Here is a 14,352-nt window from a genome sequence, read left to right on the forward strand (position 1 = left end):
TCAAAAAAGTCTTAATTTTTTTTTTTACTCTTCAAGGAAAATCTAACATAATGGATGCTGTTAGCTTTGTGATGTGTGAAAAGACATCAAATTTGCGAGTTAAAAGCGTTCGAGAACTTATTCATGGAGCACATGTTGGAAAACCTGTTTCTTCTACAGCTAGTGTGAAGATAGTATATTGTGAGGAAGATGGGGAAGAAAAAACATTTTCAAGAGTTATCCGTGGTAGGTAGTAAATTCTGCTGCCTGTACTGTCTATTTTCTGATCTATAAAGAAATGGAGACCAAAAATACCCAAATTGGAATTTCAGATACCTGATATTATTTCGTAGTTGGGCAGATTAGTATAGTCCTTCAGGTAACATTTTAGTAGGGATATAAATGAAAAAAAAAAACCATATTTGGGTTAATTAGTTAAATTAAACAAGTTATTTTATTTTCTTTGCTCGATATCTGTCTCTAGATATTTCCTTGGGATCTGTAGATGACGTTGGCTCTAGGAAATGGGGTCTGACACCTTGCTGCAGGCATGAGTACCATAAACGTCTGTTCCTTCAGAAAGTACTAAAACTAGAGACTAGAGTTTTCAAACAGAAAAAATAAATTACTGAAAGGAATAAATGAGTAATTGAAATCTATTGTCTTCTTAGAGAAAATTGCTCAGTTAAATAATTCCAGTAGTTTATAGTTTAATTCTTTTCCAGTGGATTTTTTGTTGTAGCTGTTTTCAGCGGTAATCTGTTTCCTTTCCTCCTTTAGGTAGTTGTTCTGAATTTCTTTTCAATGACAAGTCTGTCAGCCGATCTGTGTACGTATCTGAGCTTGAAAAAATAGGCATTCTTGTCAAGGCCAGGAATTGCCTTATTTTTCAGGTGAGCATTCAAGGTACTTTGAAAAGAAAACAAAAGGTTCTTAGGTTGTTTCATAGAATACAGAGTTAAGTATTGTCTAGAAATGAGGGCACCCATAGCTAACTACAAGGCAACATGGTTTTTCCTGACCTGGGCCAAGAACTACAAGACTACAAAATACACTTAATGGGGTTTGTATGTACATGCATACAGTAGTAAGAAAGAAGCTAATCTGGAAGAAGTTGAGTGCTTATGTTATTCACAATATAGAAAAAAGTATGGGTCTGTATAAATGTTTAGTGTATTCAATTGTAGGAGTGCTAGGAAAAAGTAATTTCATCTTAAAACACTCCTGTTAGTAAAGATGCATGAAAATGTAGAGGATTTTTTGTTAAGACTGAGGAGTTGAAAATTCTGTTCAGCTGTTAGTTTCCACGAGTTTAATTACATAGGCCTTAAGCATTTGCTGAATAATACATTTCACAAAGTCATCTTCCTTGGAGTTGGTGACGAAAATTCCTAAGGAAGAATGGATTTCTCCCTTTTGCAGAAACATTTATAGAAACCTGCATGGTGAGGTGATACTCAGTTTGGCACTAAATTTTTCCTTGGGTTCAAATCCAGATGTGTTTCCACCAACTGTGTTCACCATAAATATATACAGAGGTCAATTTGTATTATATATTGTTAAATTCATAAGGCATCAGAATGATCTACAGTGCAGTGCTGTATAATTATTTTCAATTTTGGTTTAGGGAACAGTAGAATCAATTGCAATGAAGAAGCCAAAGGAGAGAACTCAACTTTTTGAACAAATTAGTAATTCGTGGGAATATGCTGAAGAATATGAACAAAAAAAGAAGAAAATGCAGCAAGCAGAAGAGGATGCACAGTTTAATTATAACAAGAAAAAAAGCGTGGCAGCAGAACGCAAACAAGCAAAGATAGAAAAAGAGGAGGTAACTTCAAGTTACTCCATTTTTTCATGCTAAGATGCCAGACTTTGCATCTCTTGTAAACTTCAGTAGTATTTAAAAAAGCACAACAAACCAGCAAAACAAACCCACAAAGTTCTGTTGGTTTTAGTCTGGTATTTTTTTTCAGTATGGCATAGTATATAATAATATCGTTTATATATGTAGATGAATACATATAATCTAAATAAAAGAAAGCATAGGCCTGCCAGTATAATTAATTAATTTAAGTATTGACTTAAATACTTGAGTTTTATGATTAGTGAACATTACTGAAATTACAGCTACTTGTATGTCATCTTACATCACTTTGGCCTTGAAATTAGACTGCTAATGATGGAAAATAGTTTTTATAAACTGCAAATTAAATTTTAAATTGGTAGGCAGAGCATTACCAGATGCTAATCAAGGAACTGGATGAAGAAAGGATACAACTGCAGCTTTTTCAGCTTTATCACAATGAAAAAAAAATTGACTTTCTGAAAAACAGTTTGGATGAAAAGAATATGGAGGCTCATATCAAGAAAGAGTCTCTTTCTACAGCAGAAGATTCATTTAAAGTCAAGAAGAAATTATTTGGGATACTAAACAGGGACCAACAGCATATGGAAAAAGAAATGAAGTAGGTGTTCCACTCAGATTCTGTGATAGTTGAATTAAAGCATTATCCTGGTAAAAATTTGGATGATAGCCCAGTGCTATGGAAGTCAGCTCCTAGCAGTTCACTGAAGTAAAATCTAGAAATGGTTTTCACCTCATCTACCGTGCCTAGATACATATTTCTTTATAGAAATACTTGCTTGCTATTAAATTTTAGGAGGTTATGTTTCACTTCTTAAATTACTATTTTCAGTGGAGATAAAAAAATGTCCTCTGTGGGCATACCCACAGTGTAAACCCCAACCTTACAGTTTAAAACTGATTGTTTGCATATGTGGTTGGCAGGGGGGAGGGGGTGTCTTTTCTATCTTCCCTCTCTCCCCTTTACCTGTGACTTTGTTGTTTTGGCTGTGTTTTGTGGTGGTTGGTTGGTTGGGGTTGGTTGTTTTGGTTTGTTTTCGGTTTTGTTTTTTAGGACTCTGGAAGCATCACTGATTCAGCAGAGACCCCTCTATATAAAAGCAAAGGAAAACACATCCTACCAAATCAAGAAAGTAGAAATGTCTAATAAATCTCTAAGGGACAAGGAGAAATCCTGTGATAAGGAAAAGAAGAACATAAAAGAACTAGAGATAGAACTGAATGATATTGAGAAGGCATGGAGAGCATTTGAGGAGAAAGCTGAAGAAGAGAGAATGCAGAGAGCAGCAGATATTGAGCTGGGAGAAAGTCAGGTGAACCAGGAGGCCCAAAAGTACTGTTTACTAGAGAAGTCCAAAAATACTCTTGTTTACAGGGAAACTGTTATTTCATGATTCCTACTGATCTTCTTCCCCTTGAGGTCCAACAAAACCAAAATTCTAAGCTTTACTTAGACACATGGTACATTGTGGGAGGGTAGGACAGAAAACATTTATCAGGGTCTCAGGGTGAGTGATTTTTGAGAACTGGCTTTTAATCTGAGATATCAATTAGGGAAAACCAATGAAGACAAAAAAGTAAACCAGACCTGGTAGTATACATAGCATCTGCTGTGGGTCTGAGACCGAAACTGGGGTAGCTCATTTGAGAGGGAAAGGGCTACATCCCTTGACAGTAAATTCACTTTGGAAGAAGCTGTCTTTGCAACCATATGGCCACGAATGATTGTAAAACTACGTGATAGCTTTTTTCCATTGTCTCCTCCTTAAGATAGTTTCTGACCAATTAATGGAGAACCTGCAGGGTTGTTACCTTAGTTTGTGAATCTTCCTGCTCTGCACTGTAGAGGTATTTGGTCAGTTAGTCATCACTCAGCAGAATTGTTTAAAAATATTTATATTTCACTTACTATGTGAATTTTTTTAATAACATGAGAATGCTGAAAATATAAATACCAAAGCTTGCACTAATTTTGGGCTAGGCAAAAACTGAGTGTTAACCTTCATATGGAATGGGAAGTACTATAAACTTCCCTGAACAATAAGAGTAATAAAAAAGGCTAAAAAAAGACTGTAGGCAAGAACTATTAGGTATAAACTTTGGATTGAATCTTACTCTAAAAAAATACAGCTTGTTATCCTGCAATCAGTAGTTAGAAGAGTCTTCTGGAGAATTGGGTAGTTTTCAGAATTTTCATTATGATAAAGTAGGTAAAGGTATTTAAGGCTGTAACGACAAGTCTTCTCACTTTCCAAGGAGTGAATCTTTTTTTTATTTCTTTTTATCCAGTTAGAGCGGTACAAAGAGCTAAAGGAAATGGCAAGAAAGAAAGTAGCTACACTAGCCCAGCAGCTAGAAAAACTTCGCTGGGAGGATAAAGGAGATCAAGAAAGGCTGAAACTTAATCGGAGGAAGAAAAATGAAATTGAGGTATTTGTATCAAACTAGAATTACATTTTTGGGAGAAAAATGTCTCTACCATTTCCTCTGGTATAACTGTATATAAGCATGTTCAATACTTTGATGTAATTAAATCCTCAGCAGAGGAGGTATATTGCAAGTGTTAGTTCAGTTTCCATTTTGCAGCAGGTTTAGCAAAATGGCCTCTAAATTTGTTCAGAAGTCGTTTGCATGGGCCCACACTAAGGATTTGGGTTTGAAAGCTTTGGTTATGATATTTTACAATTACTCAGAACATTGGCTTAACTGTCATCAGTTTCTGGTTTTGGAAGTGTAGTCTTTCTGAGATGTCCCACTGCTGTTGTATGTGTGTATGACACCCTGCAGAGGTATATTTTGATCACAGTTACCTTTTGCTGAGATGGTTTTAAGGTCAGTTGTGTGTAAGAATGCGTTGCAGTTGGAAAAATCTCAGTGTCCACTTTCCTTGCACTTCAGAGGCAGCTGTTCTGTGTGAATACAGTTTCAGTCATTTTGATTCTGATATCTTTTATCATTGCAGATACAAACATGTAACAATAAAATATGCACATTTTTCACTCTGGCTTGGTTACCATGCTTGATGTTTGCTTCTGATAGAAGTAAAAAGGGCAGAAGCTCAGCTGATGATCTGTGTTTTGCTGGAAACCTTGTCCTGTTTTGGGTTTTCTGGTTGATTTTTTTTTCAAACTCTGCTAACTTGCATTTTTGTCATGTACTAAGAAGTTAGAGAGGCAGCATGCATTTCTTCAGCATTTAGTTGCAGAGTCAAGGTTGAGGGAGACTCCTGTTCAGAAAGTTTATCAATGCATCGTATGAGACTTTACCAGTGATAGAGTTGCAAACACCTCATTCTTGTACATGTAAACTTGCTTCTATGGAAAAGTCTATATTTTACTCCATACTTACGAGAATATAAAGTTATCCTTGCCATAATAGCTAAGCTGATATTTGTACATTCATTTTTTCTTCATAAAATACTATTTCTTTTTGGATTACTAGTTACCAGGAAAGTGTAATTAGCATCTAGAAGTGAAATTAATTCCATTGCCTGTGCTTCTTAAACTGAGCAAGTCCCTTTGTGTTGTTGAGAAAGGAATAAGGAATACTTAAGAGTGCATGAAATACAAATATGCAAACATTTAAGTGGGTTCATGAAGAGGTTAACTTTCCTTCCGTAGAACTATTTAAAAGGTCACAAGGATTTCAGGAGTTAAATTAAAGCTTCATAAGATGTGTAGGTAGCAGTATTTTTTTTCTTCTTCACTTGCTTCAGTTAGTGTGTTTTTATTAAATTTGAGTAATTGAAAATTCTTGTTTTACCATTGGTGGGGTTTTTTTACTACAATGTTTTGTGTCAGTTTGGAAGCTGTGTCAACTTCTTTGGAAAAAGCTATTCATGCAGGGCCAAGAATAGCACTTTTTCTGTTTTAAGACCTGTAATTTCCTGGATCTTTGTTTAAAGTTTTTTTTTTTTATTTGTTGGTGTCATGATTTTTTGTGCTGAAGGGGCTTTCCCTAAACTGTAGCTGAACATGGAAAATCCAGTAATGGCCTTGGTAAAATAATTTCCCTATATTATTTGTTCAGGTGCAGCTTGGCACCTACTATAGCAAAAGAGATGCTGTTACTTCACTGTGAAATACCAATAAAGAAGAGAAGACCTCAGGACTTGTTCTGAATGTAAAACTGTGTATCTTGTTACAAAACTGTCATTTTGCTCTGGTTTATTTTCAACACATTCTATTTGTGACTGCATAGGAAACCATAAAACAGACTGTGGAACAGGTGGAAGAGCATGAAAAACGCATAGAGAAGTTGGAAGAATATGCTAAAATATGCACGTATGTGTAAAAAATGAAAAGCTAACTGGATTTTTTGGGTATTCATTATTTCTTGGGTATTAATCATTATCAAAACACAGGTTTCTAATTCCTTCTAATTATTTTCTTTGAAATTTTAGTAAGAACTAGAGTTCTTACTAATAACTACTAATTTTACTTAATAATTCAGTTACTTTAGCTTTCAAAATAGAGTAGGAAGTATGATGACTTATCCATATTTTGTTTGAATCGGTTCTATAATTCTAATTTCTCTCAAGTTATTTCACTATGGGTATGAGGCTATTAATGGACAAATTCTGAGCAAGAAAACAGGACAGTTTTGTAATTGTGCTGCTCTGGAAAGCATTAATATTTGCCTTGTTTATTAGCACAGCTCGGTTCTTGCCTCCTGCATCTTGGCTTCTGCCTGATACTTACTCCTTGTGAAGTAAGGTGACTGCAAAATGACCTTAATTTATACTGAAAGTGTGTATAAATGAAATTGTGAATTGCTTTTTTTTTTTTTTTTTGCTTTTGTTCAAAGTGGATCGTTAACAGAAAAAAAACAGCAGGAGGAAGTGCTGGCTAAGGAAATTGAGAACGCAACAATAAGAATGGGTGAAGTGAATGAAGAGTTGAACAAAATAGTTGGTGAACTGCAGAATGCCAAAATTGATTACCATGAAGGAAGGCGTGAGCAGATGAGAGCAGAGATCCTGGAAAGTCTCAGAAGGCTGTATCCGGATTCTGTGGTAATGGAATGGCCTCATTTAAATGCTTTATTTTAGCGTTATGACATAAAAGTTCTGCATTAGACTGAGTAAGCAGCTGGAGTAAATTGGACAGTCTGGCACATCCTTTTAAATTTTGTGCTTGCTTGAGTGTACTTGATGAAATAGTATTACTGGAAGAATTGTAGTATGTACTGTCATTATTTTTCACAGGTTCCAAAAATAAAGGGATTACTGCTAGGATCAAATAGTAATTTTGCTCTCTTGTGTGATTTAGTGGTGTTTAATTAATTCATTTTTTCCTTATTTGGTCTTGTTTTTTTCTGTCCTCAAACATATTTTTGACTTTGTTATTTTGAACAAATGAATGGGAAGGTTAGCCATGAGACCATTTATTCCAAACAAATACTGCTTCTGAAAGACAATTTTTATATTATCAAATGGTCTGTCTTTGCTTATAAGTTGGCATATTTTACATATTTTCGTAAAATTACTCTTCAGTAGTTAAGGCGTTTGTGTATTGATCCTGAATTGTTAGCAGACATTAACTGGTTTATGGAGCATCTTTACATCTTTTTAGTGACATCAAAAAGATATAATCCAACACTGAAAGCCATTTCAAACAGGAATTTTTAAATAAATATAATCAATTAAATAGTTGGCCTCTGAGTATGACTCAGAGTAATCAGTCCTTTTTGAAACACATAGTCATTTGAGATGTGCAAGCTGGCAATCTTGTTTTTAAATGTTTTTTAATGTTTACTCAGCTTTCCAGTGTTGCCATAAGAACATAAAAGTAAAATGTTTTCAGTTCTTTGCTTCTTGGTCTTTTGCAAAAACCTCAGAGTACAGCAAACATCTGATCATGTTGTTTTCTCCATAAAGTAAGAAACTTGCTTTTCAGCTGCTCTTCAGAATTTTTTCATCCAAGTTAGCAAGATGGTCCAAAAAAATCAAAGAGCTGATTGCCTTACCTCTTTTTGCTCACTCTTTGTTTTATATCCCTGTTGGAAAATAACTGGATCAGATGGTGATGCCTTACCAGCTTAGGGAAGGCTGGTGTTGAGGAATATTCTGTCATTTTCCTGTAGAGAACTACAAATTTAAGAGTGCTTAGAGATGGGATGGCTTCTAACAAAAATGAGAAGTCAAATTTGGTACATAAACTATCCTGTTACAGGAAGGCTTAGTGCTGCCTGCTTCAGTTACCCTTGTTCCTGTAGTAGTTCTCCCAACACCACCATACTGAGGCAGCAGAGTTGTTACTGAACTGCTCCTTAATGCTCGGGTCTACTGATTCCAGATGAGTGAACGCAACCTAAATCACAGTTTTAGGATGGAAGGGTCAAGACACATTTTGTCTTCTGGTCTGCTGGCAGAACTGAAGGAAATCTTTGTGTCTCGGTCTTCTGGATTTCATGGGCAAAAATGGCAGACTGCTTCTAAATGTTCAGTTCCTACATCCGTCTTACAGCTTCTGTTCTGTTTAAAACATGCTTACTATGGTAGGTGTGCACTGCAGGTACTGAAGTAGCTGTGCCATAACATGGTTCTGCTGTAGTACTGACACGTGCGTTTACATGGATTTGGCCCATCAATAAAGGGAATTCTGCAGCTGATTATAGTTTTTACAGCTTAGTTGTCAAAATTGCATTCTTACATTAATAGTTTTAATTGTCGACTTTGCTGTTATTCCAGATTCAGTTGGACACTCAGTATTTGTTTTCATAGAAATCTGACATTGTATTTAGACTTAAATGCATGTGTCTGAAAGCCAGATCATAGTGGGCCATGAGTTTCCAGTAGTTTAAGTACCTTGGCTGAGACAATACTGTGAATGACCTGTCGCTCACAGCTCTTGCCAGCTGTCTTTTCATTTGCTTAAATCTGATAAGAAGAAAACTGTAGGTATGCAAGAAGAGATGAGTAGCTACATGTCAAGAAGCAGGAAAATTGTTTTTGCGTGAATTCACAGATAATAATGTTCAGAATGTGCATCAGTGGAATTTGGTCATTCAGAAAAAGTTAAACTCTGCCTATAATTACAGAAAAGAAATAAAACTCTTTAGGGAGCATGTACAACAGAGAACTATAATTAATTTTCTCTCTCTGGATGTGTTATTTCAACACATGGCAAAAGAGGCTTGATTATTTGGACTATGCAGTACAAGAAGATTAGTTTTTATCCTTTCATGCTTTTTTGGTTTTGGGTTGAAACTGGAGTGGTACGTCCTGCTGCCATTTTGCAGGTAATAGGTCAATTTATTTAAGATGTTAATGTCATTTTAAGATCTTACTGTTAGATACTTTCTTACTCTCCAAAAAACATGCTTAGGTATCTTTGTCACTGTCATGCTTCTAGAAGTGTATGAAAGAGATTCTCAGTAAAACATTGAGATATGTGACTGTAACCTTAGAGAAAAAATTACATCCCTTCAGATTCTGAAGGTATACTTTGCAAGTTGGGTTGATGACTGCTATGATTCCTGTTTTTTCTGATGTACAGCTGTTGTTGTGAGAGAGTGCAGCTGGTAGATAGGTAATACTGAAGCAGTAAGAGGAAAACATATCTTGTATGCAGAAATATTTTTGATATCTAAAGTATTAATATTTCTCTATTTTAATCTTCAGTTTGGAAGGTTGCTTGACCTGTGTCATCCTATTCATAAAAAATACCAGCTTGCTGTTACCAAGGTATTCAGCAAATACATGACTGCTATTGTTGTTGCCACTGAAAAAACAGCGAGAGATTGCATTCGGTTCCTAAAACAAGAACGAGCTGAACCTGAAACTTTTCTTGCTTTGGATTACCTTGATGTAAGTATGTTTTTCTTTCTCCTGTCATCAGTAAGCTAATACACTTGTAAGTCTTGGTACTGGCTCATTTAAGTTTAACTAAAATAGGCTTAAGTGTTAAGGCACAGGACTTGGCAAGTGAATTTTGTGAGGCTCCTGTTGGCCCACTTTGCCAGCCAGCTGAGGTCCCTCTGGATCGCAGCATGACCACCTGGCATATCAGCAGTTCCTCCCAGTTTTGTGTGATCAGCAAATTGCTGAGGGTACATTCTTCCCCATCATCCAGATAATTAATTAATGAAGATGTTAAAGAGGATTGATTGACATGGCTTGCTACTGGCCTCCCATGGGACTTTGTGCTACCAGTCTCCACCCTGTGGGCTTGTCTGTTCAGACAGTTTTCAGTTCATCTCACTGTTCATCCAGACCCTATTTCATCAGCTTCTCAATGACGATCTTAGGGAGGCAGTGTTAAAAGCCTCTCTGAAGCCTAGGTAGATAATATTCACTGTTCCCCCCCCCGCTCTGCCAGGCCAGTCATTTCTGTTCTGTCAGGCTGTTGTTGGTCATGCATGACTGACTTGATGAATCCAATGTTGACTACTTCTCCAAGGTTTAGTGTTCATATGCCTGGAACTGGTTTCTAGGATAAGTTGCTCTATCACCTTTTGCAGGATTAACCTGAGGTTGGCTGTCCTGTAGTTCCTTGGGTCCTCCTCTCGCCCCTTTTTGAACAGAGGAGTGACACTTGTTTTCCGCTAATTCTTAGGCACCTCTTTGAGTTGCCGTGATCATTCAAAGGTACATAGAAAGTGGCCTTGTAATGACATCAGCTTCTCCTTCAGCTCTGCTGGTTGCATCACACCAGGGCCCACACCTTTACATGCATCCAGTTTGCTTAAGTTTGTCTGACCTGATCCTCTCCTAGCAAGAATGTATTTTCCTTGTTCCAGACTCCCCCCTGGGCTCTGGAACCCAGGATTTCCAGAGGCTAGTCTTGCAAGCAAAGACTGGGGTGAAAAAGGAATTCAGTACCTCACTCCATTCTATATGCTGTGTCACCAAGGTCCCTGCCTCATTCAGTAGCAAGCTCAAATCTTCCTTAGTCTTACTTTTGGCACTGTGTATTTACAGTGCCAAAAGTGTATTTGCAGACACCATTTTTTTGACATCCCTTGTCATATGCAGTTTCAGCTGGGTTTTGACTTTTTTAACCACATACCTGCATGCTTGGACAGTGTTTCTGGATTCCTGTGGGACTACATGTTCCTCCTTCCACCTCGTGTTTGTTTCCTTTTTGCGTTTGAGTTTTGCCAGGAGCTCCTTGTTTATCCTCCTGGCATTTTTGCCTGACTTCTTGCTCATTGGTGTGTTAACACTCTTAGGACTAGAGGTGCTGATCCTTGACACTGAACAGGATTCTTGGGCCTGGCTTTGTTCTGGGGCCTTGTTCCATGAAGAGGCTGAAGTCCAGGGCTGTGAGCTTGCCTGTTGCCCTGCTGCCTACCCTCAGGATGCTGAACTCTTTTGTGTTGTGCTTACTACAGCCAGGGCTGCTTTTGACTTTCCCATCCCTTACAAGCCTCTCCCTTTTGAGTAGGAGGTCTAGCACACCTCATGCTCACACCTTCCGGCATCTCTGTCACTTGGGCAAGGAATTGGTCATCAGTGCTTCTCAGGAATGACATGGATTGTTTATGCCCTTTTTTGTTGTCCTTGTAGCAGATACCCAGGTGTCTCAAGGCCTCTATGTGGACCAGGGCCTGGGAACATGATGCTCCTTTTAGCTGTCTGTAGAAAGCCTCATCTGTTTGTCCTTCCTGATCAGGCAGCCTGTAGCAGACACCCATTGCAATGTCACCTTTACCAGGCCCCTCAGTCCTTACCTATGAGCTCCCAAATGGTTCATCTTCTTTCCCCAAGCAAACCTCCATGCATTCCGGATGTTCTCTCACATAAAGGGCAACTTCACCTCCTCATCCCCACCCCACCTGTCCTTCTCAAAAAGCCTGTATCCCTCCATGGCACTGCTCCAGCTACAGGAACTATCCAACCATGTCTCCTTGACCCCAGAAATTATAGAATCACAGACTAGTTTGGTTTAGAATGGATCTTAAAGCTCATCTAGTTCCACCCCTTGTCATGGGCCAGGACACCTTCCACTAGACCGGGTTGCTCCTACCCCCTGGCCTTGAACACTTGCAGGGATGGGGCAGCCACAGCTTCTCTGGGCAAGGTGGTAGCCCTGCAAACTCACACAGATCTTGAACTCTCTTGTTTATTCCCCATGCATTAGTGTCCTTTGATTTCATGCACAGGTTATACAATAGTATCTTAATGCCATTATAAATAGTAATGCAGTAGGTTACACAGATTGAAGGACAGTGGTGTACCAAGAACATAAACCCCAGATCTGTTTCTAGTCTTGCAGTGATTGAGCTCCCTGGTGCATTGATCTATACATTCTGTCCCCAGACCACTCAGATTTTGAAATACTTTGCTCTACCAGCATGGATTCTAAACACTGCTTGTTTGCTTTACAGGTCAAACCAATTAACGAGAAGCTAAGGGAGGTAAAAGGAGCTAAAGTGATGGTGGATGTTGTACAAACACAGTTTGCACCATTGAAAAAAGTCATTCAGTTTGTGAGTGGGAATGCCTTGATCTGCGAAACAGTTAAGGAAGCCAAACATATTGCATTTGATGGACCAGTGAGGTTGAAAGTAAGAAGCCAAAGTTTGTTGCATGCGTTTTTCATTGCAGTTTTGTGTTTGATGCCATTAAATAATTCTTCTGTAAACATGCTGGAGTATTACAGATAAACACAGAGTTGGTACTATGTTGTCTAATCCCACAGAAACAAATTGCTAGATACTTCACATGGTTGTTTTCCTCTGATAGTAAGTTGATGTGGTTTCCTGGGAAAAGGAGGGGGCAAATGAAAGGATAGTTAGTGTGCAAATATTGTTCTTGGTATGGTCCTTGTGATTAGGAGTAGGAGGGAGGGATAATCTTGCTTCTGAAACGGTCTGATTTAAAAATACAGATTTTATCTTACAAGATTTTCTTTGAAAAAATGCTTTCAAAATTCTTTAAAATAACTGCCAGAATCCCTTGGTTGTAGATACAGGTTATGTCAAGGACTGGAAGCTTCTCTGTCACTTCCTGCAGTTCTTTCTTATTCCTGTCTCTATTGCTGCAGACAGTATTTTATGCACTTAATAAACCCTCTAAAAATTTGATTAAGACAGCTTTAAGTTGAAGGTGAGTGTGAAGTCATGTTTACTTGAAATAAAGTCACAAAAACACCCATGTTCTTTACTAAAATTTACACTTTCACTGTACAAACAAGCTGTTTGCCTTTGCTCTGTTACCATGTTGCTTGGTCTGTGCTACCGAGCTTAAAAGGTGTCTGTTCTACACCTTTTCAGTACAAGTGTAGACACAAGTGGCTGTATGCAAGGAAATGATACAATTTCATTTTGTTTTCTGATCAGTTGCAATAATACCAAAATGTGATTAGTGCTAAGAAACAACAGACTTTTTCTTTGCTTCAGATATCTCATGTTAGCAGGTTTGGAAGAGAAAAGAAAAATTTGAGCCCAACTAAATGTGGTTGTTACTTGTTTAACTACCGTATCTTGGGCACTAGCGCATGGGGTATTTTGGCTGGGGTTTTTTTCTGATTTATTTGGATTTAACTTATTTTCTTCCAGACAGTGGCTCTTGATGGAACTTTATTTTTGAAATCTGGAGTGATTTCTGGAGGATCAAGTGATTTAAGATTTAAAGCTAGATGTTGGGATGAGAAAGAAATGAGTAAAATGAAAGAAAGAAGAGATAGCTTGATTAATGAGTTAAAGGTAGGTCTCTTAAAAGCACTTAACGGTAGAAGTCATGCTATATCTAACTTATTTCAGCTCTGGGAAGGTGATCTCCTAAAAATGTAATTTTCAAAGCTTTTGACAGGACATAATAGCTGTTCATTCTGTTCTAGTTAATAATGAACTCCGCATCTCTCTTCTTAGCTGTGGTTCTCAGCTCACAGGTGGAAATACAGGACAAGACTGTTGGTCCAAGCTCCCTCCAGGAAAAAGTTGTTGTTCAGAGTACCTGAAGACTTGTAGTGAAAATGACAGTATGATCTGTCAACATGGGAATGTTTGCATGATCCAAAACCTGCCAGTGTAAAACAATTTGTCATACCTTTAGTGTTGACTTTTTTTAAGAAGGATGGAGTTGTAATGTAATCTGCCAGGGGGTACTTTCTTGGGGGAAATAAATCCATTACAATACTAATATTGAATATGACCTGTGCTATCAGCCCTTACCTTGAATGAGGCCTGTGTCAGTGAGGCTAGCTTTAAAAGCTGAAAAACAAATAATTTTCAAATAGTACGCCTTTTGTTTAAAATGCTTTTTCTTCCACTATAACACTTTCCCAGGACTTAATGAAGATCAGACGGAAGGAGGCTGACTTGAAGCAATTGCGTGCTCAGTGCCAAGGAGCTCAGACACGACTTAAGTATTCACAGAGTGAATTAGACCTTATTAAAAAGAAACGTCTTGCTAATCTCTTCATGGTATAATACTAACTCTGTATCATTTTCATGTTTCATTTTTCATGTTTCATAAACTGCTGTTATTGATCAAGTAATGCTACTTCCTTACGTAGTTTTTAAAGTTCGGCTAAAGTTTTACATATAGCAGTTACAAG

At 37.6% G+C, this 14,352-nt stretch overlaps 1 protein-coding gene across 3 annotated transcripts in view; it reads left to right on the plus strand.

The window, feature by feature from the left end:
• SMC1B (structural maintenance of chromosomes 1B) overlaps positions 1–14,352 on the plus strand; it is a 31,838-nt gene that overhangs the window by 1,994 nt on the left and 15,492 nt on the right. For all 3 annotated transcript variants that reach the window (XM_069003466.1, XM_069003468.1, XM_069003467.1), the window contains exons 2-13: positions 37–225; positions 760–872; positions 1,607–1,810; positions 2,209–2,447; positions 2,901–3,159; positions 4,136–4,276; positions 6,047–6,129; positions 6,653–6,860; positions 9,471–9,656; positions 12,179–12,358; positions 13,352–13,498; positions 14,081–14,218. In XM_069003466.1, the coding sequence (XP_068859567.1) occupies positions 37–225; positions 760–872; positions 1,607–1,810; positions 2,209–2,447; positions 2,901–3,159; positions 4,136–4,276; positions 6,047–6,129; positions 6,653–6,860; positions 9,471–9,656; positions 12,179–12,358; positions 13,352–13,498; positions 14,081–14,218 (2,087 nt within the window). The remainder of the gene's footprint in view (positions 1–36; positions 226–759; positions 873–1,606; positions 1,811–2,208; positions 2,448–2,900; positions 3,160–4,135; positions 4,277–6,046; positions 6,130–6,652; positions 6,861–9,470; positions 9,657–12,178; positions 12,359–13,351; positions 13,499–14,080; positions 14,219–14,352) is intronic.

Source organism: Aphelocoma coerulescens, chromosome 1A, assembly GCF_041296385.1.
Source record: "Aphelocoma coerulescens isolate FSJ_1873_10779 chromosome 1A, UR_Acoe_1.0, whole genome shotgun sequence".
Lineage (NCBI taxonomy): Eukaryota > Metazoa > Chordata > Aves > Passeriformes > Corvidae > Aphelocoma > Aphelocoma coerulescens.